General features: G+C 46.3%; 1 protein-coding gene across 5 annotated transcripts; it reads left to right on the forward strand.

Moving 5' to 3' along the window:
* The first annotated feature begins 15878 nt into the window (after positions 1-15878).
* GORAB (golgin, RAB6 interacting) lies at positions 15879-24818 on the forward strand. Of its 5 annotated transcripts, none has more exons than XM_048313286.1 (5): positions 15879-15969; positions 16840-17221; positions 18579-18680; positions 20425-20565; positions 23092-24818. In XM_048313286.1, the coding sequence occupies exons 1-5, from the start codon at positions 15906-15908 to the stop codon at positions 23552-23554; spliced, it is 1152 nt and encodes a 383-aa protein (XP_048169243.1). In that variant the 5' UTR covers positions 15879-15905; the 3' UTR covers positions 23555-24818. The 5 variants fall into 5 exon arrangements, with proteins under 5 accessions (XP_048169243.1, XP_048169244.1, XP_048169245.1 ...); XM_048313287.1 differs by having other exon boundaries at positions 16840-17209; XM_048313288.1 differs by lacking the exon at positions 23092-24818 and having other exon boundaries at positions 16840-17209; positions 20425-20569.
* The last annotated feature ends 561 nt before the right edge of the window (positions 24819-25379 follow it).

Below are 25379 nucleotides of genomic sequence, written 5' to 3' on the forward strand. Positions count from 1 at the left end.
AGAGCCAGGTTTAGCCCTGGCAGATCCCTCATCACCATCTGCCTGATGTCTCCTCTGTGCTCCGTGTATAGTTTAGCAGCAGGTTTGCAGAGCTTCTTCTTAATGTGTCCCCTGCAAGGATTGCTCTGTACCTCAGGCACCCCAAAACCCGCTGCTGACTGCAGCTTGCCCATCCCAGGGTTGTGCTTGCCCTCCCTTGCCACCCCACTTCCCTCTGCAGCCCAGCCTGGTGACTCCAGAAAGGGTGCAGGGGCCAGACCCCAAGAGTGTGCTGGGGAGATGGAAGAGGTTCCTGGAGATGCATGTGGAGATCAGGCTGCAGCAGGAGGAGCCTTCCTCTGCAATATTTCCCAAAATTTGCAAGGGAGAGGAAACATGCAATGGTCAGGCTGGTTTTGAGCTGGTTATCTCTCCTGTGAAACCATCTGCAGGAAATTATTTATAATGGTCCTACAACTGTTGTGCTTGGCCCTCCTCACACCTCTCCTCTCTGCCTGGATCTCTAGCCCAGGAGCTCAGCCATTGCCATGCAGGAAAACACGGGATCCTCCCCCAAATCCTGAGTGTGAGCATCTTTGGGATGGTGGAAGGTGGGGAGGAAAGCAAATGGCAGAGGCAGGTCAGTTCCCCAGGTTGCACATGTGCCCCCACTTCCCAAAAAGCTGAATCAGTCCCCTGGCTCTGAATAATCCCAAATTTGGGGACGGTTAAAATCTAGCTCTGAAGTGTCTGGCTCTGACCCAACATAAACGTTGTTGTTTCTGGATTATATGTTTAAGAGAAAAGAAAATCCTATCACTAAGTAATGCCAGCAAGATACACAATTGTGTCTTGAATTTAGTCTGGCCTCCATACTCTACCAAGGCTCCAGCTGAGACGGACCTGAAATATGAAAAAAGCCCAGAATTACACAGCTCCCAAAAGTGTGCCTGAAAATAAATTTTTGCCATGTTCCTCCCCAGTAGTTAATTAAGACTTCTATTAAATGCTGACAGGAGCTTGATAGTGTTATACGTTGCAGCAGGCTCTGTTAGTGGTGTTATAATTATGGTAGTAAAACAGTTTCCATTATAGTTCTTCTTTTCGTAAGCTCATAACTCCTGAAAACATTCACTTTTCACGTTTAAATTTTTGCATGCCTGGCCTTAACCAGGTGGGTTGTTTTTATGGGTTTTTTTTTAACTCTGAGAAAAAAATCCATGTACTCATTTTTGAGTTAGGGGGGAGAAAATATGAGGTTTTTTTCAAGTGGAATATAGGTGAGATAAAAAGGTAATGACATCACTTTTCTAAAGAGATGGATAGCAAAAGCCTGTGATACCTCACGCTTGCTTTGGAAAGGGACAGGCTGGGCTTTGCAGAGTGCCTGGGGCATTTCCCATCCAAAATAAAATATTGTATCTCTGACTTAAAGGCCTTTGTGAAGCCAATGGCAGAGCCCCGAGGGAATCCACTTGTCACCCATGAGAAGTGACTTTTGGTTGCAGGTTAAAAATAGAGATTGGTAATTAATAACTCTTCCCTTCTGGCAACATTTTTGAGGTACTGACAGTATTTCTCATCTCTCGTGGGGATGAGGAGTCAGTTCTGAAAAATTTTGTGAACTAGAAAACCAAAGGGTAAGATCTTTTAAGGTCAATGAAAATATTTTTCTTTGATAATTTCAAGCTTCCTGTTTTGATAGGATTTTTTTCCTGTAAGCAGCTTAATTCTGAAGAGAGAAGACCTTTTCAACTAAAGCCCTGGGATGTGAAGGAAGTGCAAAAGCCAAACATTTGGACAATTTGGACAAGGGTTTGAGTTTTTTTCCCAGTTGAAACAACTGTCCAAACCACCCTTGCCTGCAAAAACTAAAACAGGCATTTTCCCACCATTCCCCTGCCCAGGCCCATGGCACAGGGAGTTTTCCAGCTGGCCTACTGAATGGCGGACAGATGCAGGGATGGGGCAAATGGGATGCAGCTGCATTGGAGCAGCTTGAACCACTGTGAGACTTCACTGGACTCTTGATTTTAATTGTGGCTCCAGGATTTTGTCCTCCTTCCCAGCCACCACCATTGTGGTCCCTCAGCAGGGACTTCAAAGGCGCAGGAGTCCCTTGAGACACTGAAGATACAGATGAGCTTCTAGCTTTCAGCCTTCAAAAGCGTTTAGGATGATTAAAAGTCTGCCTCTTGATGGGGCCTTTAACCACATGGAAAGTGGAATTTAGGCTCTTAAACTGTTTCTCTGCTTTTGAAATTTGCTTTTTTTGGGACTGGTGGTTCTTAGTTGCCCGTCAAGGAAGGACACCTGGAAGTGAGATCAGGTGGGAGTATGGCTGGAAAGCAATGCCTTTCCAGCATCGTGTCCCTTGATGCACTGATGTGCAAGTTTTCAGGCAGAGCCAAGAGAAAAGGTGTCCTGGAGGAGGATGTAGAGGATGAATGGAGGCACAGACCTGCCCCTGAGAGCTGGCAAATATGCTTTGGCAATGCGAATGAGTGATAAAGCAGGAGTAGATTGGCTGCCCCCAACCCTCCTGGTCTACAAAAGTGGCTCAGGGGGACATCTAGCACTAAACACAGCAGTTACACTCTTTTCCTCCTCTCTAAAATAGGGCCCTGACTGCTAAACTTGGTTGCATATTTATGTATGGCTTCACATTCCCCAGTGATGGCTGCGGGGAGTTTCCAAAGGCTGGCTGGGATTCCTGCAGCTCCTCTCCCAACCCACAGAAGAGAGGACTGGCTGGGATGTGTGCGTGGCAGAGGTAGCTCTGCAGACTGTGCTGGCTTTCCCCTGCAGCGTGCCCCTGCCTGCGGTTGTGGAGGGAGCGCTGCCTCCTCGGTGTGCTGTGCACAGCCCCTGGCTGGCCTGGCTGCTTTCTTTGGCGTGGTGGGAGCTCGCTTGGCTCTGGCGAAAAGCTGTCTTGACACTGATGTAATCGAAATCCAAATATTGCTGAGGGAAGCTTATCTGCAAACGTGCCCAGCCCTGGAGCCAGCACCCCCAGCCCAATCACGCTGCCTGAGGCAGCGCCAGCAGGGTTCCGTGGCTGGTGTGAAGTCAGCTCAAAATGATGGTGTGTAGGCACGCAGCTGAGACCTGGGGAGGAGATTAGAGCTGGAAAAAGCTGCCTTGACTTTCAGACCCAAGGGTCTTTGCTGACCTGGACCCTTTGTCTTTGGGTTTTGCTCCCTGGAGCTTTCCCAGAGGGTTTTCCTGTCTAGATAGGAGGTAGCAAGAGGGATGTGTGCCTCAAGTGCTACCCAAATACCCTCTCTGGAGCAACTCCAAGGAGACCCAAAGGCACAGGCAATGGAAATCTTGGTTTAGGTAGCAGACCCAATGTGTGTCCTTGCTAAAGGCTGGAGGCAAGGAGGAATGTAGGCTGCTAGGTGGGATTCAGGCCAAATGTACATACCAGAAACAAAAGAGAAAAATTCTCCATTGATTGGAGAAAAAAAACCCTTAAACACTCAAAACTGTTGCTTGTGGTGTTGAGTTGGACAAAAAATGGAAGGAGGAGAGAGGGGTCAGAAGGTAGGAAACTGCACCAATGCTGCTCCTGTTAAGGGAGAGGTTTACTCCATAGAGTGAAATTTTCAAAAGATTTGTGAACACTATAAATGCCTTTGGGTGAACAACACTGCAGGTGTGGGATGGTGGAAAGGAAAAAAGGAAAGAAGGTCAAAAGGAAGAAGGTCATATGTCATGATGATTCAGTCAGGAGTTTCTGGTGTCCATGCACAGGCAGCAGTGACTCCTTGGGGATGGAGCATGGATGCTGTGACCTTTAGAGCCAAGGATTGCACCTGGCATGTAGTTTTCAGCTAGTTCCCAACAGACCAGCTTTCTTCAAGTGTGAATCATCTTCTCCTTCATCCCTCTATGCCATCCTCTGGTGTCAGACACAACGGGATCTTGTGTCTGTAGGAAGCAGTCTGTGGCTTTTGAGCTGCTGGCAGTAGCCCGGTGCTAATTTTCAGCTTCTGACCCCACACTTCCAACAAGACTGGAAGAAACTTGAATCAGTGCTGTTCTTCGTGGGTCCATGTCACTTAGTCTTGGTGGACTCTGAGAGGGTTTGTCACTGGGTGCTTCCCCTGTGGCATTGGACTGGTTGTGCCTTGAGTCTGTGCTGGTGCTGCACCTCGTGGTTGGGTCCAGACTTCCGTGCTCTCCCACTAACCTGCTCCCTGCACCCCAAGTGTTTTTCCAGACTGCACCAATAATCGAATGTGCAGAGTTAGCGGGGCACGGATCTGTATCTGAGCCCCGCTTGCCTTCAGTACCCCGGGAGGGAAGAGAAGAAGTGGGGGTGGGGGGAAGGCTTTTATCCCCTTTTAAAAAGCAGGAACATGGGATGTGCATTAGGCTTTCTTCTTCAGGGAGTATTCCTGCGTTTCGCCTCTCGCAGCTGTCCCTGGACGCGCGCACCCCGCGCCCCTCCCTGCGCATTCCTGCACAAACCCCTTTTGTTCGCTGCCCTCAACCAATACACAGGCAGCAACAGCAGCCCAGATGTTCCCTATCAAACTCAGAGCCATGCCAACAAACTTTGGCACACATGAAAGTGTGCTGAGGAATGGGCCTCCGCAAATACCATTTCTTTTTTTCCCCCACCCTTCCATTCCTGTAAGTATTTTTTAAACGCTAATGGTTTCCACGCTGCGACAGCCGGCGGGGGCCTGCCGGGCCGGGCTCCGGGGGCGTCTGGCAAATTAGTGCTGCAGGTATCCCCGGCGCCTCGGCTGGGCTGTGCTAACCTTGAGCCCCTGCCCTGTGTTTTCCCCGATGGCTCTCCAAGGACGGGGCCGAGCCGGGGCTGCGTTCCCATGGGCGATGTTGTTTGGAGGCAGTGACCCGCAGCCCAGCCGGCAGTGGGGAACACAGGCAATGCTTTGGGGGAATTTGCTGTGAATCTGTTTTCTCCCAGCACTGTCAGGAATGGCTTGTGACGACCTAGAAAAGCATAATTAAAGATGCTGTGGGGGCTGAGTGGCCCCTTTAGGCTTGGCTTTACCACAATCCCAGTGCTTGGTAGGCGTGTGGAAGTGAGTTGGGTTTTTGGCTGAGCTGAGATGCAGTTTTTCCTCATCTCTTTCTCAATATCTTCCCTGCAGGCAATTCCTACTGCTGCCATTCATCTGTGAGCCCTGGGTCATGGTGCAGATGGGGCCACAGCACTTCCAGGAGCACTGTTGGCACCGCAGGCTGACAGAGGTGACCTGGAGGACCAGGAGCTGAAGGACAGCATGGCCAGAACTCAGCTCTACAAACCAGAATTGACCTAGCTTTGGCCATGAGCAGATGGATAAGTGCACAAATGAAAAGCTTCCTGCGTCCACAAGATAGAGAACTACTTATGCTGAGTAAAACACAATCTTGAGGCTGAGCACAGATGTGCTTTGATGGAAGAGCTCCCTGTTGAGCCCTGATGTGTAAATGTGGTTAAAAGTTGCTGCAGGCAGCAGCTGCCACCCCTCTCTGCTCCTGTGCAGGCTCAGCTCTGCCCCTCACTGCAGATATTTCTCCTCCCACCTCAAATGGCAGAGCCATGTCCCACCTCTCTGGCTCCGCCACTGAACTCCACAGGGTCAGTGCCACATTTGGTGATAGCCACCCCAACCATGGAGAGACGGGCTTGGACAGGAGACAGCAAATGCTTCCCCTCACTCACTGAAGCCAGCAAAGGCCATTTTTGGCAGAAGAACAATTCTCATCTAATCTAAACAAGAGAAGTCCATTTGTTTCAGCAGCAGGGCTCTTCAAAGACAGCTTGAACTACCTTTTTTACCCCTCCACTATAATGGCAGCAATGCATTTTTTCACTCTTCTCTCACACTGTAAATACTGAAGCATTTTTGCTCAAATTTAAATGAAAAAAAAAAATCTCATCTGGATGAAGACCAGAGCTTGCAAAGTTTCCATGGAGGGTGGTGAACCTCTCTCCCCAGCAGTGGGCTCATCTGAGATCATCTTGAGGAGTGTGCGAAGATTTCCATACTGGAAAAAGACCCTTCTCGTAGGGTTTCGCGTAAGATGGGATGGAAGGATCCATCGAACAGTGAATTTGGTTAAACAAGGAGGAGGCACTCGAGGTTCCAGGGGAGGGAGAACAGCTCCATTCCAGCCTGGAGTTGAAGAGAGATGAAGCAATGATTGCAGAGAGGTTCAGAGGAACCACCAGATGTGCACGCAATAGCCAGGGCTGGGGAAGGGGGAGAAAAGGAGTTTGCACAGTCCAAGAGCAGGAGTCAGCTCTGGCTACAAGGACTTGCTCTGATGGCAGCAACAACAGCTGCTGTAGAGGGGCCTGACTGGGTGAACTGGGCTGGGTGAGGGCAGGGGCCATTTCCAGAGACATCCTTCCCCCTAGGTTTGTGCCTCTTGCAGTGGTGACAGTGATCCTCAAAAGGCAGTGTCAGCTGCACCCTCTGTATCCTTGTCCTGGCTGTGGACCTCATAAAATAAATGTAACCTTTGAGAAAAGGTTAAGAGAAAGAGGTGGTGTAAGAAAAATGGTCCGAGCTGATGAAAGCCCCCTCTCAGGGGGGAGAGAGAAGGGGAAAAAGATGGTGGTTATTTTTCTACAAAGGATTTGTAGGTACTATTTCTAGAAAGTAGGAGAAATTGAGCTCCAGTCTCTGGTTTCCTTCATTAAGGAGGGAAGGCAGCACACTAAATTTGCCATTAAAATAGTAGTAAGAATAATAATAAGAAGAACCATAAATTATACACCTAAATTATCCTATTTAAAAATAAAATATAAAATCAAGAGGTAGTTGTGATTTCACATGTGGTCTGGTTTAAATCCTGGGAGCAAGGTGGCCCCTGAGACCCAACCTGTTGGAGTAGAGCCCTGCTGTGTTCAAAGGCAAGGGTGAACCCTTGCATTTGCTTTCACACTTGGGCTGGGGCTGCTGCGGTTTTCTCTGAGGTTTTCTGAAGCCCTGAGCAAGTTGTGGAAGATCTCTTTTCATGACCAAAGAGTCTGTGGGAAAAATCCATCAGTAGATTTGCATGGAGGGACAGCTGGAATGTGAGGCAAGTCTCTCTCCAGATGCTCGCTGAATTTTGTGGCTTACACAGAAAGTCTGCAATCTTTGAGGCTTCATATAAAACCTGGAGGACAGAGGTCTTCTCTGTAAGCACAGACAGAGTCAGATTCCCCAAATGAGGCTGATTTCAGCAGTTGATCTTCATTTAACACTCCCAAGCCAGATGAAAAATTGCAGACTGAATGTGACCACGTGTACCTAGGAGGGTTTGCCAGTTGCTGGTGCACAGGTGTTGCTCCAGGCAGGATGCAGACGTGCCCTGATGTACGCTGCTAAATAATCCTGCTTTTCTGAGCTGGACAGTCCATACTGGATTCAAAGTTAATGCTGGCTTGTTCTCAAAACTCAGGATATCTGTTTGTCCTCCCCAGCTCATCTTCAGTTTCTCTGTGAGCGTATTGCTACACTGAGCACGTGGACAGGGACTGCAGAGCCTTTTCTCCTGCTAGGAGAGGGGTCTGGAAACAATTACAAGCTGCTCATGCTTAATCACTTGGATAAATCTTAAATGCCTGTCTTAATATTTTGCAGGACTGAAGATGGCATCTGAATTTTTGCAGTGTGCAGGTTAACCAGCAGAGCACACAGACTTTGGCGGTTTTGTTCTATGCATGTTTTGGGGCTCTTGAGTACCCCACAGCTTCTTGAAATTCAGGTACAATTTCAAAGGAAAACTAAAATGCAACAGGGGAAAAAAAACCCTGAAGTTTGCCTGACATTTGTGCAACTTGTCAGCTCAGTCATGTTCTTATGAACCTTTGCTGAACCTGACCATTTGTACCTTGAACTGAACAAGAAGAGAGTACTAAGTGAGTTAAAAAATAAAAAATTAAGTCCCCTGTGAAAATGAAGGCAACCAAAATAACTCACAAATCTAACTCACAAATCTAACTCACAAATCTAGGCTAAAGTCAGTCAATGACAAAACAAAACAACAGAAGTCTTCCTTTCCTTCCTTAAATATTGAAATGTTTCACTTCAGCATTTTCAGGCTGAAGCAGTTTGCTTTATTGAACATTATTTAGTTTGAAGCTTTCTTTTTTATTTGCATTTTCAATAGACCTAAATTTAAAAGGAAAAGGGTTGTGGTTTTTTAGCTTGACTTTTTAAAAGGATGGAATAGTCAGTCTCCAAGCAAATCAGAAGATTTTGTTACTGGTCAAGCAAAATGTTTTTGGTTGACCCAAAATGAATCGAGCTTTCCTCATTATATTAAGTCTTTCCTCTTCAGTTCAGCTCCAAAACCGGAATATTCCACCACTAGAAGAAAACAGTTGCTCCTGTTTCAATCAGAGCTCACTTTATTACCCTCTCGAGGTACTGCAGGCCGAGGTCTGTGATATCAGAGTTTGCAGCCAGGGTGTGGTACGAATCTCTCTCCAGCTATCTCGGATAGCTCACCAAAGAGCTGCTAAGCCTCCCTGGCCAGCAGCCTGCTTGTCTGCAGGCTTTATAGCTCTGGTTCAAACTCTGCCAGTGACACCAGCACCTGGAAATCCTCATTAGTACCTGGCCCTGGTAAGCCTGGTAAGCCTGGGGGCGTCAGCTGGTGTGCAGTCATGGCATTGTTCAAAAACTAAAGTAAACACTCTCTTCCCACAGAAAGTGCTGCAAAAAACCCCTCTACACAAACATTGTGAAAAGCAGCAACCAACTGACGGGGGGGGGGGGGGGGGGGGGGGGGGGGGACTTTCCAAAGCCATGGAAAGAAGTTACCCCCTAAAGCCTCGGTGAAATCCAAGCACTGCAATCCTTTGAAAACCTCCTCACAGATCCAGCCTTGGCAAAAAGCAGTTCACTAAGAGCATCCATAAACACGTGGGGTTTTATATCTTCTTTTTGTGTGCTTGTTTTACAGAGACAAAGCATCGACATTTTGTGAACTTTATTGCAGGAAAGACACAATGTTTCATCTTAAAGACTTGCAAACTGTAGCAGGCGTTATCTGTGGGGTGGCCAGTGGCCAAGGCTGCAGGTGGAGGCAGATCATCCCCCGGAGCTCAGTGAGTGCTCAGGAGCTGGGGCGGCACAGCCCCTCCAGACATGGGTAGAGTTTGTTCAGGGTGACACTGAAGTGCTGCACACACAATTTGCCGTGCTACCTCTGAGCAGCTGTTTACAGTGCTGACGATATCTTGGCTGACCTGGGCCCCCTTCACCTCTCATCGTGGCTGCAGGGCAGTACCAGGCAGCTGAGGGATGGTGAGGTCCTAACCCTGCACATCTGCCTGTTGCAGCTTAAGTGCTTGCAGGATGGGGAGGGGATGCAAACTAGTGCGTGTCCTGAAGTGCCTGCAGCTTGCTGGTCTCCACATTGGCTCCTTGGTCGTTCTGCCGTGTATTTCTTCTTTGTGTTGCAGACATCTCCAGAGACCCCGAACAAGGTGGCTGTGCTCTGGACAAGGCTTCATGAAGAGTGTCTTGCTGCAAGGCTACAGGAAAAGTGAGTGCTTGTTTTGCAAAAAGGTAGGTGTTGTCACACATCCTCCTTTGGCACTGAACATGTGGAGCCAAAGCAGCCTGCACTGATTCAGTGCCAGGCCTCCAGCACACAAACAGCAGCACTTCTGGGGCACTTTGTGGGAATGCAGCAGGATGGGAGCAGAATCCCTCGCCACTCCCTGAGGGTCAGCAGCATTTCACTTGCAGAAGGGAATTGTCTCAGCCCACCAATGCGTTGGGTTGCAGAGCTGGGAGAGGTGAGAGGACAACATTCTCCTTGTATAGCTGGAAGGAGAGACATGAACGGACCAACCCATGCCAGGCTCGGCTGTCACATTGGGGCTAACTGGCACTTTATGGTAATAACGAGATTTTCACATCATATAATACTTTACTGCAAATACATATTACAAGCACTGCTGGCTCTTGGGTTTGGCAGCCATCTGTCCTGTCTTGCCCTGAAAAGACAAGAATTTCCCACACAGACTCTTGCAGAGGTGGCAGGAGCTGCATGGCTGGTTGGCACCCAAAGTGGTACAGCTGGTGGTGCAGACGTGTGTACCCATGGGGAGGGAGATGGGGCTGTGACAGCAGTGGGAAGAGGTGGGAATGGTGTGGGAAGCACCACAGTCACAGGAACAAGGCTGGGAGAGGTGTCAGGAGCTGGCCAGCCCTCAGCTGGCAGCCAGCACCCGCCATGGGATGTGGGTTGTCTCCAATGGGACAACAAAAGTGAAGCAGAAAGCAAGGTTGCAGAGCAGCCTGAATCCATGGGGGCTCTGTGGGTCCCCATTTCTGGAACCTGTGTGGGGATTCACACACCTGAAATCTCCAAAACCTGCATCTTCTGTCCCAGGGCTGCACTGACCTTGCCCAGCAGATGTTTATTGTTAAAAATATCTGGAGACTCTGTGATGGTCTTCAGTAAATTCTCTCCACATTTTGCTGCCCTGACTCCTCATCTCTAGCTTGAGTCTCACTTTCTTCTTCACTTATCCTCCACAGGCCCTGAAAACACATTATCCTGTCTCTTTACAGCTGTGCTTTATATATTTAAAGACTATTATCATGTCTTCTTCCCCACACTTCTCTCCCATCCAGACTAAACAAGCACAGTTCATTCTCTCGAGTGCAGAACAACAATAAGTTTGTTTGATGAATACTCAATTTGTTTAGTGCAGTGGTTCTAATCACTCAAGTTATGCCAAAGATAATAAACATTTAGCAAATTTCTCTTCAAATCTTTAGTTCTATCAACTGTTTTGACAGCTAGATTATAATTTTTACACAAAGGGTTAGAATGAAAGCAATTGCTTTCTAGTTTTTCTGTACAAATATTTGAATTACGACTTTTACATTAAGCAATGCAATTAAAAGCATTCTAGAACTGTCATGAAATATTAACCTTGGGGTTATAAAAAGTATTCTTTTAATGATATGTAGTATCTTTTAAAAGGAATTAGTTGCAACAATATTCCTTAAACTATATAAAAATACATATCAATAATTGCTCATTTCCACTTGTTTTACTGCTCAGCTCTGGTTTTGCCAGCCAAAATGGTAAATTTATAATCTTCAGGATATTTCTGGTAGTAATGATCTTTATTTTGTTTTACCAGCTTCTTTTTTTTTTTTTTTATGGTGCTTTTAATACACCAGCTTTTAATCCTGTTTAGATTTTTTAAATACTTTAAGATGAGGAATTACTATACAATATCTTTGTCTGTATGGAAAATTTATCTTAAATACTCACAGCAAAGAAAGAAAGACTCAAAAAATGTCAGTAGGAATTTTTTTTTTTTTTAAGAAAACATTTATATTGCATGCTGAGCTTCCTTCCAGTTCAGATTTTAGTTTTTGAAAGCTGAACTTATCTTAAGGTAAAAGCTCAGAAGTTGAAACATGAAAACGTGGGGTGGAGGCCTTAAAAGCTGAGAGTGTTGAGGCTCAGTTTCAAAGCAAACACATCACTGTAATGAGAAGTGTCCTGCAAAAACAGCCTGCTCTCCCCACCCAGCTCTGCTGGTCACCAGCTCTGCACAGGATGTAGAGAGAAGCAGGTTTAGCCCTGCAATAGTGTGGAGTCCCTGTGGGACCATCTCCCCCCAGTTCGGCTGCTGACAGCCCAGAGTACCCTTGGGACGTGTGCGTCTTCCCTAGAAAATGTGTACAGATCCACAAATCAAAAGATGTTGAAAACCTTTGGTTTATTTTGTTTAAAAACCAGTAAGTCTTATGACACTTTTTTTCACTCAGTAGCTCTTTAGATAAGTGGATTTTGGTTTCCCTATGAAATTCTTACAAACCAAAAGACTGCCTTGGTCCCAGAAATGACAGTGCTGACGTATCGCACTTACCAGGCAGTGAAGGGAACAGAAACTGAGGAGAAGGAATAATTCTGAACTTTCTAATTCGTTTTTCTCGCCTTGCTCCAGAATGCAAATAATTGATTTCACAGCACAAACACTACTTCCGTAGATACACTGGCATTTTTGCATCAATCCCCAAGCCAGCCCATTGCAGTACTGATGGTAACTGCAGGGTAACACTGGAGTTGCATGTTTGAAGTGTTGCAGGGGTTTGTATCACTAGTTTTAAATGCAGACTACGGCAGAGTAAAACACCCAGCACCCACTGCTAACCTCCTCCAGAGCTGAGAGGCTGTAACAGCCTCCTCTCATTGCACTTGGAGCCCCAGCCCGTGGTCAGGAGGAGGCTGGTGCAGAGCCTGGCACTTCCCTGGACCCGCCCAGGAAGACCCAATTAAAGAATTGGGCGTCAGCACATGGCTGAAGTTGAAGACACACTCAGGCTGTTTCGGATCTGGGCCTGGCAGCCAGGCTAATTCCCACCTTGGTTTCTGTGTCTGGAACTTCCTGACTGAGCCTTTGGGGTGTTTAACCAGTGAAAAAACCCACTGCATGCAGAGAGCAGTACTGATACAAAGCTCTGGGCAGAATGTAATCCACAGCCCCTGGAAAATGGGCAATACTTGGTTGCCTTCAGCCGGCTGCAGAGGAGTTACGGCTCTGTGCACACGTGTTTGCAGCCTCCACACCTGAAGTGCCCTCTTACGTTCAGAGATGTGCTAAGAAATTAAATTATTCATCTCAGGCTTTGAAGCCTGAGACAGTTCAGCAGAAAATCAACAAAATAAATTTTCATGAATCTCAAAAGTGATTTTAAAGGACAAATTAAATCATGAGTTATTATCTAAAGGAAAGGCTTGCTCCTTTCTCTCACAGTGATGTGGCTTATCTGGACACAATGGTTCTTCCTAAGGCAGCCTGTGTTATATCTGGTAAAAGATGGGGTAGTATTGCCAGGGGTACAGTTTGATAGAGTTTTTTTCATTAGAAAGAGGGCTAAACTGATCTAGGAATTTTTGGCTCTGCTATTTTTAGGAAGTTTTTTTCCCCAGGTCTCTTGATTTATACGCCGGAGTCCTTGGAAGGTCATGACAGAGTCTGAAACAGAAGCAGAAAGGAAACTCTCCTTCCCTATGCAAGGCTTTCTCTGTCTCGCATTAGGGCTCAATCCTTTATTGGGAAAATGTTGCTTTGTGTGTTACTGTGGCAGAGTGCAGAGCAGTGCAAGAATCAAGTTTAAAATATACTTCTAAGTCAGGGAGACCCTCCATGGAAGATCTTATTTGGCTCCTAAAATCCCCAGATGTTTTCAGTATGAAACCGATGCAAATTGAAGTTATGCCCTGGTACAAATTACTTCTGTCCTGGGTTGAAATGTCATCTGAGGTCTGACCCTGAGGTCTGACCTGGGCAGCCCAATTTGCCACCCCATGATGACATTTCCACACTGATTTGGGAAGTGAACAAGAAAAGATGTTTTTGTGATCTGTTGGTGCTGGCTGCTTCTACTCACCAGACTCCAGGGCAATTAGGGCAAGAGAAAACGGATGCAGCCATCATGGAGGTCTCCAGGTCTGCTCATGAGAGAGCAGCTCTTGAAGCACAGAAAGATACAGGACTTAAATCCAGCCCCAGACGTTAAAGGAAGGTTTGTGTTGTTCCTGGGGATATCAGTCCAAGAGATGGAAAAGGTTCCTATTTTCTCCTCATTTTACCTTGTCCAGCCTGCGCTGTAGCAGTGTTTGCCTGGAAAACACTTAATTCCTAGGTGGCAAACACTCAGTGCCATGTTCTGCTCACAGGACTTTATCAGCCAGAGAACATGGCCAGCCTCTGTTTTCTAAACCTGCTGTTGGTAAATGCTCCATGAAATGACTTCACTGTGCTGTAATTGTTCCTGGAGCAAGCTGGCCCAACGGCTGGCAATTAAACCGTGGGCTGGTGGAAACTGTTAACAGGGATTGCTGCTTTGCCCATAGCGTTGGAGTTAACAACTCCAAACTCTTTCTACTTTTTCTATAAAATGCGTGGGAGCTTTGTGCCTGGGATATCTGCAGCAATAAAGTGACTATGGTGCTTCACTTTTGTATGTAGCGCTAAAACTTGCAAGAATAAAGAACTGAGGTTCAAGATGAGATCTGGTGTTTGTATTTGGCAAAGCACATTCAGTCGATATCTGTGGGTTTGGTACAGCCCATTACTGTGATTTAGACATCAGATTTAGATTAACGATTCTTATATAATCATCCAAAAGGGAATTAGGTGCCTACGCATTGTTGTAAGCCAACCCTTGTAGGGCTGGCCAACACTGTTCCATTGTAAAATTCAAGCTGACACCTGGTTCTGCCATCTGGACTCCCCAGAGTTTGAGAGCGTTTGAGTCAAGGTTGGATTATGGTTCCCATTCAGATCTCTTCTGTGCTCAGTCAGGTTTCCCAGAGAAGCCAAAATCCTGTGTGAAGGGCTGCTCAGCATCCCTCTGCCCCAGGCTTACCCAGGAAGGACTTCCTGGATGAGATGACCATGCTCTCCTTCTCCTCTGCTGGATCAGCATCTCTGCTTGGCACCAAGTCCTACAGCTAAGCTGCAGGTGAAAAATGGTGACACTCCTGTTCCCCCAAGGCACTCAAATCGGATCAGAAATGCTTAACGCCTGCCAGCTCAGGGCTGCTTCCCCTCCAAGTGGTATTTATGGGATGCGTTAGTCACGGGAGCTGCTGGAAGTGCGGCCGCGTGAGTCGCAGAGTCCTACACAGCCGTGGAGTTAAGGGGTTGCTCAGGGAGGCAGCAGTGCTTCGGAGTTTGACTAATCCCTTACAGATTGGAGCCGGGCAGGGACGTGGTGAGGCACTGAAAACATTCCTGTTTACTGCCCATGATGTATTATTTAAGCCTCCCCTGGGCTGCTGCAGCTAAGCCTGGGGCTCGTGCCTTTGTGCTCCCGCCGGCTCTTTCCCAGTGGGAGGTGAACTTGTCCTTAGGGCCTCTGCCAGGCTTACAGCAGCCACAAGAGCTTGGGATGGACACGAAAATGTTTATTTTTGTGGATACTGAGGGATAATGCTGTAGGTTGTGGGGTCTTTTCAGTTTATACCTAAGGGTGAGAGTGAGTGTGTGTACTCTTGTGCACAATGGTCAAAGCAGATCTTAAAAAACATCAGTATGGGCAAAATAATACTTTTCCGTGATGGTCTTCAGTGCTTAAAGGGAGCTTATAGAAAAAGAGGGAGAGTGACTTTTTACATGGGCAGATTGTGATGGAGCAAGAGGGAATGGTTTTAAACTAAAGGAGGAGAGATTGAGTTTAGATATTAGGAAGAAGTTCTTCCCTGTGAGGATGGTGAGGCACTGACACAGATTGCCCAGAGAAGCTGTGGATGCTCCAGCCCTGGAAATGTTCAAGGCTAGGCTGGACAGGGCTTGGAGCAACCTCGTCTAGTGGAAGATATCCCTGCCCATCACAGGGGTTTGCAACTGGTTGAACTTTAAGGTCCCTTCCAGCCCAAAGCATTCAGGGATTCCCTGATTTCCTCACAGTGTTGTCACTGTAACTTACTAGACATGCTGGAGCAGGATCTCACCTACTCTTACAACTACTTAATTACGAATTATAAATTACATGGGGATACGTGTGGTATTCCTTGAAGTTTGTATGCTTTTTTCGGGAGCGGCTTCCCCTCTCCATTTAAGCCCCATTAGCCGGGACCCAGTGAGCCCTGTACGGTCACAGGATGGACCCGATGAGCTCAGAAGTCTTTTCCAGCCTAATTGGCTCTGTGATTCTTTACGGCACGAGGTTCTCAGGAGTCCCGGGATGTGCCCACGAGGGCAGCTTTCCCCGGAGCACGGGCGATTTCCGGACCCCTCAGGCCCCACACGGACCGAGCCCTCTCCCCCTTGTCCCCTCAGGCCACCATCTTGCCCGCCCCGCCCCGCCGCCGCCGCGGCGCAAGGCCCCCGGCCGGGCTGTCCGCGGCGTTCGCCTGCGGCGGTGGCGCGGCGGTGGCGGGGCAGCCGCGGGGCCTGCGCGGCGGGAGGAGGGAGCGCCATGGCCGAGACCTGGGCCGGCTTCTCGCAGGAGGAGCTGCGGCGGCTGCGGGGACAGCGCCCAGGTACGGACCGCGCCGCGCCGGGAGCGCCCGGGGAGTGGGGACAGCGGGGCCGGGAGCGGCGCGGAGGAAGACTCTGGGCCTCGGCACCCCGTCAGCCCCCGCAGCTGCACCTGCCTCCCATTGCTCCTCAGCACCCCATCTCCGCAGCCGCTCCACCCACCGCTCTGTCCTGCTCTTCAGCCCCTCCATCCATATCTCTGTCCCTCCTCTCAGCCGCTCCATCCACGTTTCTAACCCTTCCCTCAGCCCCTCCATTCACACCTCTATCCCTCTCCCCAGCCCCTACACCCCTCTGTCCATCCCCGCATCAAACGCTTGCCCTTTCCCAGGCAGCCCCTCGGTCTCTCCCATCCAGCTGCATCTCCTCCTGCTCTCCTCATCCACCTGCAACTTCTCCCACAAACATCCCAGCCTCTCCAACCCCTTGTCCTGCACCCACATCTCTGCCTGATACCCCACTCATGCTTCCAGCCTCCTCTTTGCCCGCATGTTACCTCGTTCTTCCCCATTCTTCACTTTATTACCTCAGTTTGCCCACCAGGCTGGCAGGGACCCTTCCTTAGCCCTTGATCTGCCTCTCCATGATTATCCCAAGAGTCACCTCATTCCTGCCTATGGTTTCTCTTTTAGGCCTGCAGTCCAGGCCTCTTATTCCTCCCTCTCCTCATTTAGGGATACTGGTATCCTTGAAAATTCCTGATTCTTAGGCTAACAAAACTTTTCCAGGCTCCTGAGGTTTCCCCCACATTGCCTTCCCGTGACACCCTGGCTTGGGTTTTCCTTATTTTGGTTTTTGCTTGCCCAGCACAGCTTTGTCAGAGTCTGTCTTTGATACTGAGATTTTTTTAAATCCTGTTTCTCCACTGACAGATTTGTACGAGCCCTCGGAGCCGCTGCAGCAGCAGCAGCAGCAGCAGCCTCACCCCCAGGCTGTGACCAAGACTCGGAAGCAGTTGCAACGGGAAAAAGCCCTCAAGCAGCAATGCCAGAAGCTGGGACTGCAGGGAGAAGCAGCCCGTGTCACTCCAGAGCAGTTGCTTTCTGCACCACAACCCAAGCCCTGTCACCCGCAGCAGCCCGGGCCAACACCTTGTCCTCCTGCCGCTGGGGATCAAAGGCAAAGTGACAGCCAAGAGCAGCAGGAGGGAATGACACCGGGAGAGTCTTGTAATGGCAGGGAAAGTGCCCAGCCCCGCCCTGCAAAGCCCAACACCCAAGTGGAGAGAAAGAAAGTGGAATTGTTAGTAAGTCGGTAAAATCAAGGGGTGGGGTTTGTTATTCTGTATTGATTCATTGTTTCATTGTGAAGTAAACTTTTCTGTGTCTGATAGGAAGCTTTGAGAGATAAAATCATTCCCTTTTCTATGTGGCAGCATCTGTATGGAGAAGCAGCTCGTGGCTCCCCTCAAATTCTAGACTCAAAAGGATCCAGGAGGTTCTGTTTTGCAGGGATGAGCCTTGAGAGGCTGTGGCTGATGGTTGTGCTGCCTGTAATTTCCCTGCCCAGCTGCGGGCTGGGATCACCTGCCTGCGGTCCCTACACCAGGATAGCAGCACTTTGAGAAGTCAAATTCCTCCAGTGGATGCAGCTCAGCAGTAGTACTGGCTGTTCATCTCATTTCTGTGGTGAGAAAAGCACAGACACTGTTTGATTCGGGAGCTTTGCAGAGAATTTTTTCTCACCGTGGAAAGCAAATGACATTTAGCTGCAGCAGTCACCTCCTGATTCTGCTGGATTCATCTCAGCCTGGATGCTTGAATTTAAATCTTACTAAAAGTATTTCTATGTGTGAGGTTTTAGGAATAGGGTGATGAGGACAAATCTGAAGAGATGTGCAGAAATGTTTGTTAACAGCTGAGTTATTAGGGTATTTTTCAGTTCAGGCTCCCTGAAAGAGGGCATGAAGAACAGAGTGTGGTGAAAGCAGCAAAGCAGTTCTTTGTTTCTCCTAAATCCTGCCTGGTTGTGTTGACACAGGTTGTGCCCCCTCACCTGAGGCCTGGCCTTCCATCTTTTGGGATGGTTATATCTCTTAGGAGATGTAGCCTAGGAAATGGAATCAATATCAGTCCTTCCCTGGTGGCAAAAGCAAATTCTTGTTCTTCCTTGTTGCTCATTGTCATTTTAACTCTTACTAGCCTTTCATTTGTATCCATTTCATTTGTATCATTCAGCTGTATTGTAAAGCAGACCTGTGAAAGAATCTGTTTTACGGAAAAAAACATTTCCAAACAAGAGGCTGTGTTGGCAGACTGAGCAGATGGTGACTTGTAGCAGCCAGTAACAAACTTGAAACTGCTTCTGCCTGATAGGGAAGCACATCCTTTAAATGAAAAATTCCATCCATTTCTGAAAAAGTGCTCCATGCAGCTTATTTGGTTATGCAGATTTTAGTTCTGATCAGCAGGTTTCATCTGGAAGTGTTTTATTGGTCTGAATGGCTTCTTGCACATGGTTCTTCTTTCCTCAGAACCAAAACGTGTTTGTTTTTCCTTCGACTTTAAGAGTTTGCTCCAGAATATATGACAGTGAATATTTGTGTTAGAATATGGGGAGCAGGGAGAGAAATGAACTTTCTATTAATTTTTATGTTCTTGTCTATGAGCAGACAGGAAAAATCCCGATGGGAAATCCTCCAGCAAGAGCAGCGTCTGATAGAAGAGAAGAATAAACGCAAGAAGGCACTCCTGGCCAGAGCTATTGCTGAGAGGTGGGGGCTGAGCCTGGCGAAGGGGTTACTCTTCATCTGCAACCAGTTACATATCTTGATTTAAATTTCACTTTTTCCTTCTCTCTGTGCTCTGTGAGCAGCTGTGATGGACATTTCCATTCGATAAATGCTGGCTAAGAAGTTGTGACTAAGCTTTTCACACTTCCAAAGCTGCAGCTCTGTGTACAGATGGAAAAGTTAATACACAACTTGAGGATTAGCTGAAGTACTTGAATTTGTTAGTGAGGTCATATTTGGAAGTTGGGGTGCTCAGATGCTCGTCCCTGTTCTGGTCCTGATTTGGTTTTGCTGGATAAAAGGGAAGTTTATGTGATTCATAACCTATGAGAAGAAACTACAGCTATTTTTGTTTAGACTTTCGGCTCACTAGCATGTGAAAAATGTTGAAAAGAGAAGATGATCAGCTTTAAGAAGGTACTGTTTTACCACTGGATGACTAGAAATTATAGAAATGTACATACTTTCACAGTTGTTAGCTCTTGCTCTTCAGGAGACCAGGCTTTAAGGCATTGTACGGTGTTGTCCACCAAGGTAGTTTAAGACTACAGGGAAGGCAAAGTTTGTAGGGAGGGATGTTGGAACAGCTGATAACACTGAATCAAGGACAGTGATGTGAAGTTTTCAGGCTTGCAGTGCTCTCCCAGGCTGGTGTTATGTTCTGCCAATCAAAGCCCTTGGGTAGCACAGGTGAACACAGCCTGTACTCTGCTAAAGTCCTGAAAATTTCGTTTGCCAGGCAGAGATAAAACACAAGCATCTTTATTCTGAGTCAGTGTAGGACATCAAACATGGGTGTGGCCACCAGGCTTGGTTCTTCCTCCTGGAAGCAAAGCCTGAGGAGAGAAAAGACACTGAAGGTGATAGCTAAGGAGTTACTTCTGTCACTCAAAGGCCTTACTCAGGCTCACAGCCATACCACAGGATGTCTGTTTTCCTCCACTTGCATCAGCTGGTCAAATGGGAGATGGTGGCACTGTCTGCACACCTAGTCTTGCTTTCAGGTACCTGCCTTGGGTGTAAAGCAGTGGCTGAGAAGCATCATTTTGCTGGTGGTGATGAATGATGGCAAAGTGATGCGGTATAAAAGCTTGTTGAAAGTCACTTAGCTTCCTTGGGAATTAAATCCATCAAAGCTTGTTGCCGTTAGTAACATTTCATTTTCAGGACTTAGGAATGAACAGACCTAGTTGAAAAAGGTTACATAAGGCTTGATTGAAATCCTTTGTATTTGATGTAAAACTTTCCATTCACTTCATTGGGATTTGGCTGGGCCTTTTGGGAATAATTTTACAAAATGGAAATCAAGCTTAGGTTAGGTGACTTTTTGGCCCCTACTAACTGAGCTTCTTTGAAAGGGGATATTTGCAGGGCTAAAAGCCCTTCCCCCTCTCGCTTTCCCCCCAGGCCATTTCCTGTTTCCTTACACTGAGAACTACTTAGATACAGCAGCTTCTTGTGTGTTTCCACAGTGAAGAAACACAATCCATTTTAGGCACTTTGATTATAGTCATTACGTAATTTTGCCATAGTCCTTTAATAGTAGGCATTTTAGATCCCTGTGGATGCTAAAAAAGATCAAAAGCCCTACACCGTAAAGGAGAAACCTTCTGAATAGGTACTAAAGAAGTCAGTTGCTCTGCAAATGAAATGGGGCCCAGTATGTCAAGAAGAGAGGCTTGAAAAGGAAATTTAAAAAAAAAAAAAAATCGTCTTCCTTTTGCAGATCCAAAAGAACTCAAGCTGAAACAGTGAAACTGAAAAGGATTCAGAAGGAGCTGCAGGCTCTGGATGACATGGTGTCTGCTGACATCGGAATCCTGAGGAACCGCATTGACCAGGCCAGCCTGGACTACTCCTATGCCCGGTAAGAGATACACAGGGAGGAGGGAATGGGAATAGCCCTGCCTGAGAGGAGGGAAAATGCTGTTTCCTCTCACTGAAGCACTAATGAAGTCATGTCACTGTAATAATGTGCAGTTAAAGTGGTCACAGTCTGGGGGGCTTTCAGATCTGGAAGTAAAAGTATGCTTTTTATTTCCTAATTTTTCCTTCGGAATCTGGGAACTGAAGCAGGTTTTCTGACTGGAGACTGCTGTCACAAGACATAGATCCTGCTTTAAGTGTGCAGTTGTCCATAAGCCCTGCTTTATTGTTTCAAGGTTGTTTATTTCTTCTCAGGGGGAAAGAGGTTTTTCTTGAGAAGTCCTGAAATGAAAATCCTGTTCAGGGAAATTTTCTTGTTAGGACGGCTCTGGTCCTGCTGGAATCAATGGGACCAATAAAGCTTAAAACATATAATCCTGCTGAAGTATTTTTGCAACTAGGACCAAAAATTGAAGGAACAGGGAAGCTTTTACCCTTCACAATGTGCCTTTAATCACTCTAGTTGTGATGAGTTCCTTAAAGGCAAGAAATTAATGGAAACACCACATTAGCTGTGGGTAAACCACAACATCAGTAGATAAACAGCAGCATGTTTGTGCAGCCGGTTCATAAAGCAGAAATGCTCACTCGCGGTTTTTGGTTCACCATTCAATGTGTTAAATGTTCATTTCTCCTTCTGACTAATGCCATACCATGACCACAGGCCAATAAACATTGTAATTAGTCTTGAAAGAAATAGGACCAGTAGCTAAAAAAATTAAGATTTCTTTGGTGTAATTATCATTTGAAATGTCTAAGATTAACTGTAGTTAGCATAGCTGATTGCATGTGAATACAAAATTTCATGTCCTCAAGAGAAAAAACACTTCAATAGATTTTAGGTTTCATCTGGTTTCTAAAGCCATTAAATTCTCCTGAAATCTTCTTACCCAAGTTTTGTAATGATGTATCTATTTGACATGCTTACTGGCTAAAGAGCACAAGCAGCTCTTGACATTAGGAAAGCAGTATTTAATGACAATAGCAAAAGGAGATGCTGTTAGGACAAGTGGGTAAACTTCACCAAAATCTTAATGACTTTCATGAATTTAGTAAGTGTTTTCTTGAGGGAGGGATTTGGAAATGTGAGGTAGATACTTCCAGTGTTGTAGATTTTATGCATTATGAGCCAAAGCAAATTTACTTTTAGGTGGAGTCTTTTCAAGCAATTTCTTAGTACTTGCCTTTTGTTCTAGGGCTAAAACACAAAGCATTTCAGTTGGTCAAAAAGTGCAGTATTAAATAGTCCTGAGCAGACACCTAATTAGCAACATTTGACAATTGCTGTGGAATAGAATTTTTGTTAATATGATGTGACTGATAGGTGTGAATTCAGCCCAAAGGTTTAGCTGTGCAGATGTTTCCAGCGTAGCATTTGTTTTGCTGCTTCAGGTATCTGACCCAGAGAAATCCTGACTTTCTTGAGAGGGAAACATAAGTGGGCATCTTCTGCCCACTGCAGACATAGCCTTTTCAGCTGGGTAAAAGTCATGTGGTTACTATATAAAAGAACATATTTGGGAAGGCTTTTCTATGGCTTATTTCCTTGTGTTTCACTAAGCAAAGGACCTCTCCTATCTTTCTGTTGCTTTGTTTAAGCAGATACTGGAATCTGGTTTTATAAAAGTTCTGGATTCTTTATTCAATCACCTTACTAATACTAGTTTTATGAGTGCTCTGTAGTCGTGCTTCATAAGCCTTTATGTGTTCCCTTTCCTGATGAGCAAGACTGCATCTATCTTTCTTTGAATTAGAATACAGAGGTTTACTGATGTAGTGAAAGATACATCATTAATGTGGACACCAGCCATTAAAGTGCTAGATATTCTCTGTGTGTTAACTCAGTTAACACTTAGAGTATTCCCTTTTTGCTGTATTTGTCATCTCAGGAAGTACAAATTGGCAGGAGGTGAGTGTCAGGAGGGATGCTTGCAATAAAATTCTACATCTGTATTGAGGTCATGTGCTGTGTCAGTCTGTGCTGCCCCTGATTTTCTGAACATGTATATGGGTAGCCAGAAAAGTACATGATCCAAATGTCAACGTGCTCCATCGAGCATCTGTATCTGTGGGGAGAAGGTTGGGTTAGAGAAACACCAAACTGCTCTGTGGTGTTTCAGTTCACTAAGTGGGTGTTCATTAGAAGTGTGAAAACACTGCAATTTCTGATGGGTTCTTTCTGCTGCTAGTGATGCATCTCTTCAAACAGGCAGTAAAAATGGGTGTTTGTGATTCAATCTGAGCAAGTGAACTCTTGGAATGCACAACAGCAGAGCCCCAGGTGTCTGGAGAAGTTTTGATCAATTCACTCTTATTTTCTTCACTCTTGCTAATGTGGCAGTGTGTCATGAACAGCTGGCACAATGCATTGCAGAGTACGTTGCATTCCAAGGATTCTTAAAGTCCCTGTGTCAGGTTGCGAGGTGCTGTGAGAATTAACCCTCCAGAAATGCTGCTGGTTTTGCAGGAAGCGCTATGACAAGGCCGAGTCCGAGTACGTGGCAGCCAAGCTGGACCTGCAGCACAAGACGGAGATCAAGGAGCACCTCACGGAGCACCTGTGCACCATCATCCAGCAGAACGAGCTCCGCAAGGCCAGGAAGCTGGAGGAGTTAATGCAGCAGCTGGACGTGGAGGCAGATGAGGAGAATCTGGAGCTCGAGATTGAGGTGGAGAGGATGCTGCAGCAGCAGGAGGCAGAAGCAGGGAGACAATCCAGCCAGTCACACAGCCATGCTGGGACAGCCAAGGAGAACCCTGCTCCCAGTGTTGTGGGACAGGAGAGCCAGCATGCCAACCATGCTGCTGCTTCTCCTGCAGTCTCTGAACAGTCTCAAAACCCCAGGACCAAATCCCTCTCCGACATGGACAGCCAAACTCAGGCAGTAAATGTGACTTCAGGAAGCTCCCCAGCTTGTTCTGCTACCTGACTGCTGGATGCAGATAAGCCAGTGGTTATGGATGAGGTACTCTCTGCAGGCTTGTGGCTGTATGCTGTATCTGGGCTTCAGCAGTGCCAGTAATATGCAGTTCATTTCTCTTTTCCTTTTATACTGTTTTCAAATTTTAAAGGGTCTTTTCTTTCCACAAGACTCATTTGGGGTTCATCATCTATCATCATTCCGGTGTGCATTCATGTTCTACTGCCCAGCTCTTCATGGGCTTTTGTACCTTCCTGAAACACTTGGAAGTGAACAGTAGGGTTTGTCCAAAGATTTTCAGCTTTTTGATATCACAGGTTCCTGTTCTGAGCAGTGTGCAAGAGAAAGATTTCTACAGGAGGAAACATTACACCTTGGTCTGCTTCAGAACACATTCTGACAATTGCAATAGGATGTTTGTCTTCCTTTGTATCCATAAGGGATTAGTTTCCAACCGTTTCTCCTGCTGTGAAACCCAAGTGCTTACTTTAATTGCCTTTGTAGAGGTTGCTCTTTCCTGATTTAAAGGAAATTTGCACATTGAGGCAAACTGCAAAGTCAGTTGTAATACCTCATATTTATCACTTCGTCTGTTCCTTTCAGATGATGCTGAATCATGAAGCTGTACAGTGATAACACTATTAGCTATGAAATCACAGCTGCTATGGTTTAACAAAAATGATGGGTTACAGTTTAAGACATTGCAGAATGTAGAAGTAGAAACACACAAAAGAGAGTGTGTTACATTTACAGCTGTTCCATTGCAGAGATTTTCTCTGTTATAGTTGCCTCAAAGTGCCAATAATTAGCCATAGTTAGCCAATAAGACATCTTGTAATGAATAATCCCCACAGTATATTGGAAATGAGCCTATTTTTGTAGAACATTCAATGCATTTTCTTGCCTGAAGAGCAGGTTAGTACCCCACGAAAGTTCAGCTGATTTGCTCTATTGCTGTTGAAAGGCTTTAAAAAGCTATTCCAGGTGGAGAAAGCCTCAGGAATTAAAAGAGAACATAGGAAAATCTCCCATAGACTGATTGCAGCTGCAAACCATGGAGACTGCACTCCCTGTTAACCTCTTTGTAATAGGGAAGTGTGGAAATGGTTCCTGGAATACCTGACCTGGATGTGTTGGTCTGAGTGTATGAAGGAGTTGCTGAATGATGCCACTGAGTCTGTAAATGGGACACTGATTGTCTCTGGCTTTAACAGTGGAAAAACATGTCACTACATTTCAGTTTTATTCTATTAATAAATCAGTGCATCTTGTACGCAGTGTGTTTACTTTCAGTTGTGATATCTGAGACTAACACAGGGATCCAACACTTTTTCCACAGGAGATGATAAATGGTAGAATCAGATATGTCCTTTGGCAACTTTCCACTGTGTGAAAATAAAACCTCAGAAAAGGCTGTTCCAAAATATGGAAATGTATGAAGTAAAGACATGGCAGGATACAGCTTGGCAGGAATCTTTTCAACTAACTACCTCAGGGCAATGGTGGAAAATCTCTCCTGGTGCCTTCCATACACGGGAGAAAGTGGGATAAATATATTTCCTAGAGCAGCTGCTCATAATTTGGGCTAATTGGAGTTAAAATCTAACTCCATAGTAGTACTAGAAATACGTATGAAGCATTGCTCTGTTGTTGCTGGTACACTGCATTCCCTGTTAATTTGCTGAAAGACCTGACCTAAAAGCAGATTTGATGATATTGTGAGCAAAATTGTGACTGACTTCCTTTGCTGTGTCTGCAGTTGCAGGACACCTTGTAGCGACCTGCTGATGGATCCTGAACAGGATACCAGTTAAGTGCAGTAATAATTTAATGA

The sequence above is a fragment of the Corvus hawaiiensis genome, chromosome 9 (genome assembly GCF_020740725.1).
Source record: "Corvus hawaiiensis isolate bCorHaw1 chromosome 9, bCorHaw1.pri.cur, whole genome shotgun sequence".
In the NCBI taxonomy this organism is placed as follows: Eukaryota; Metazoa; Chordata; class Aves; order Passeriformes; family Corvidae; genus Corvus; species Corvus hawaiiensis.

What these genes read in the sequence shown, in the direction of transcription:
- GORAB (XM_048313286.1), top strand. Translation starts at nt 15,906, where the DNA reads ATGGCCGAGACCTGGGCCGGCTTCTCGCAGGAGGAGCTGCGGCGGCTG. An exon ending in GCTGCGGGGACAGCGCCCAG is followed by an intron (nt 15,970 to 16,839) that starts GTACGGACCGCG and finishes CTCCACTGACAG; the next exon opens with ATTTGTACGAGCCCTCGGAG. An exon ending in CTGGACTACTCCTATGCCCG is followed by an intron (nt 20,566 to 23,091) that starts GTAAGAGATACA and finishes CTGGTTTTGCAG; the next exon opens with GAAGCGCTATGACAAGGCCG.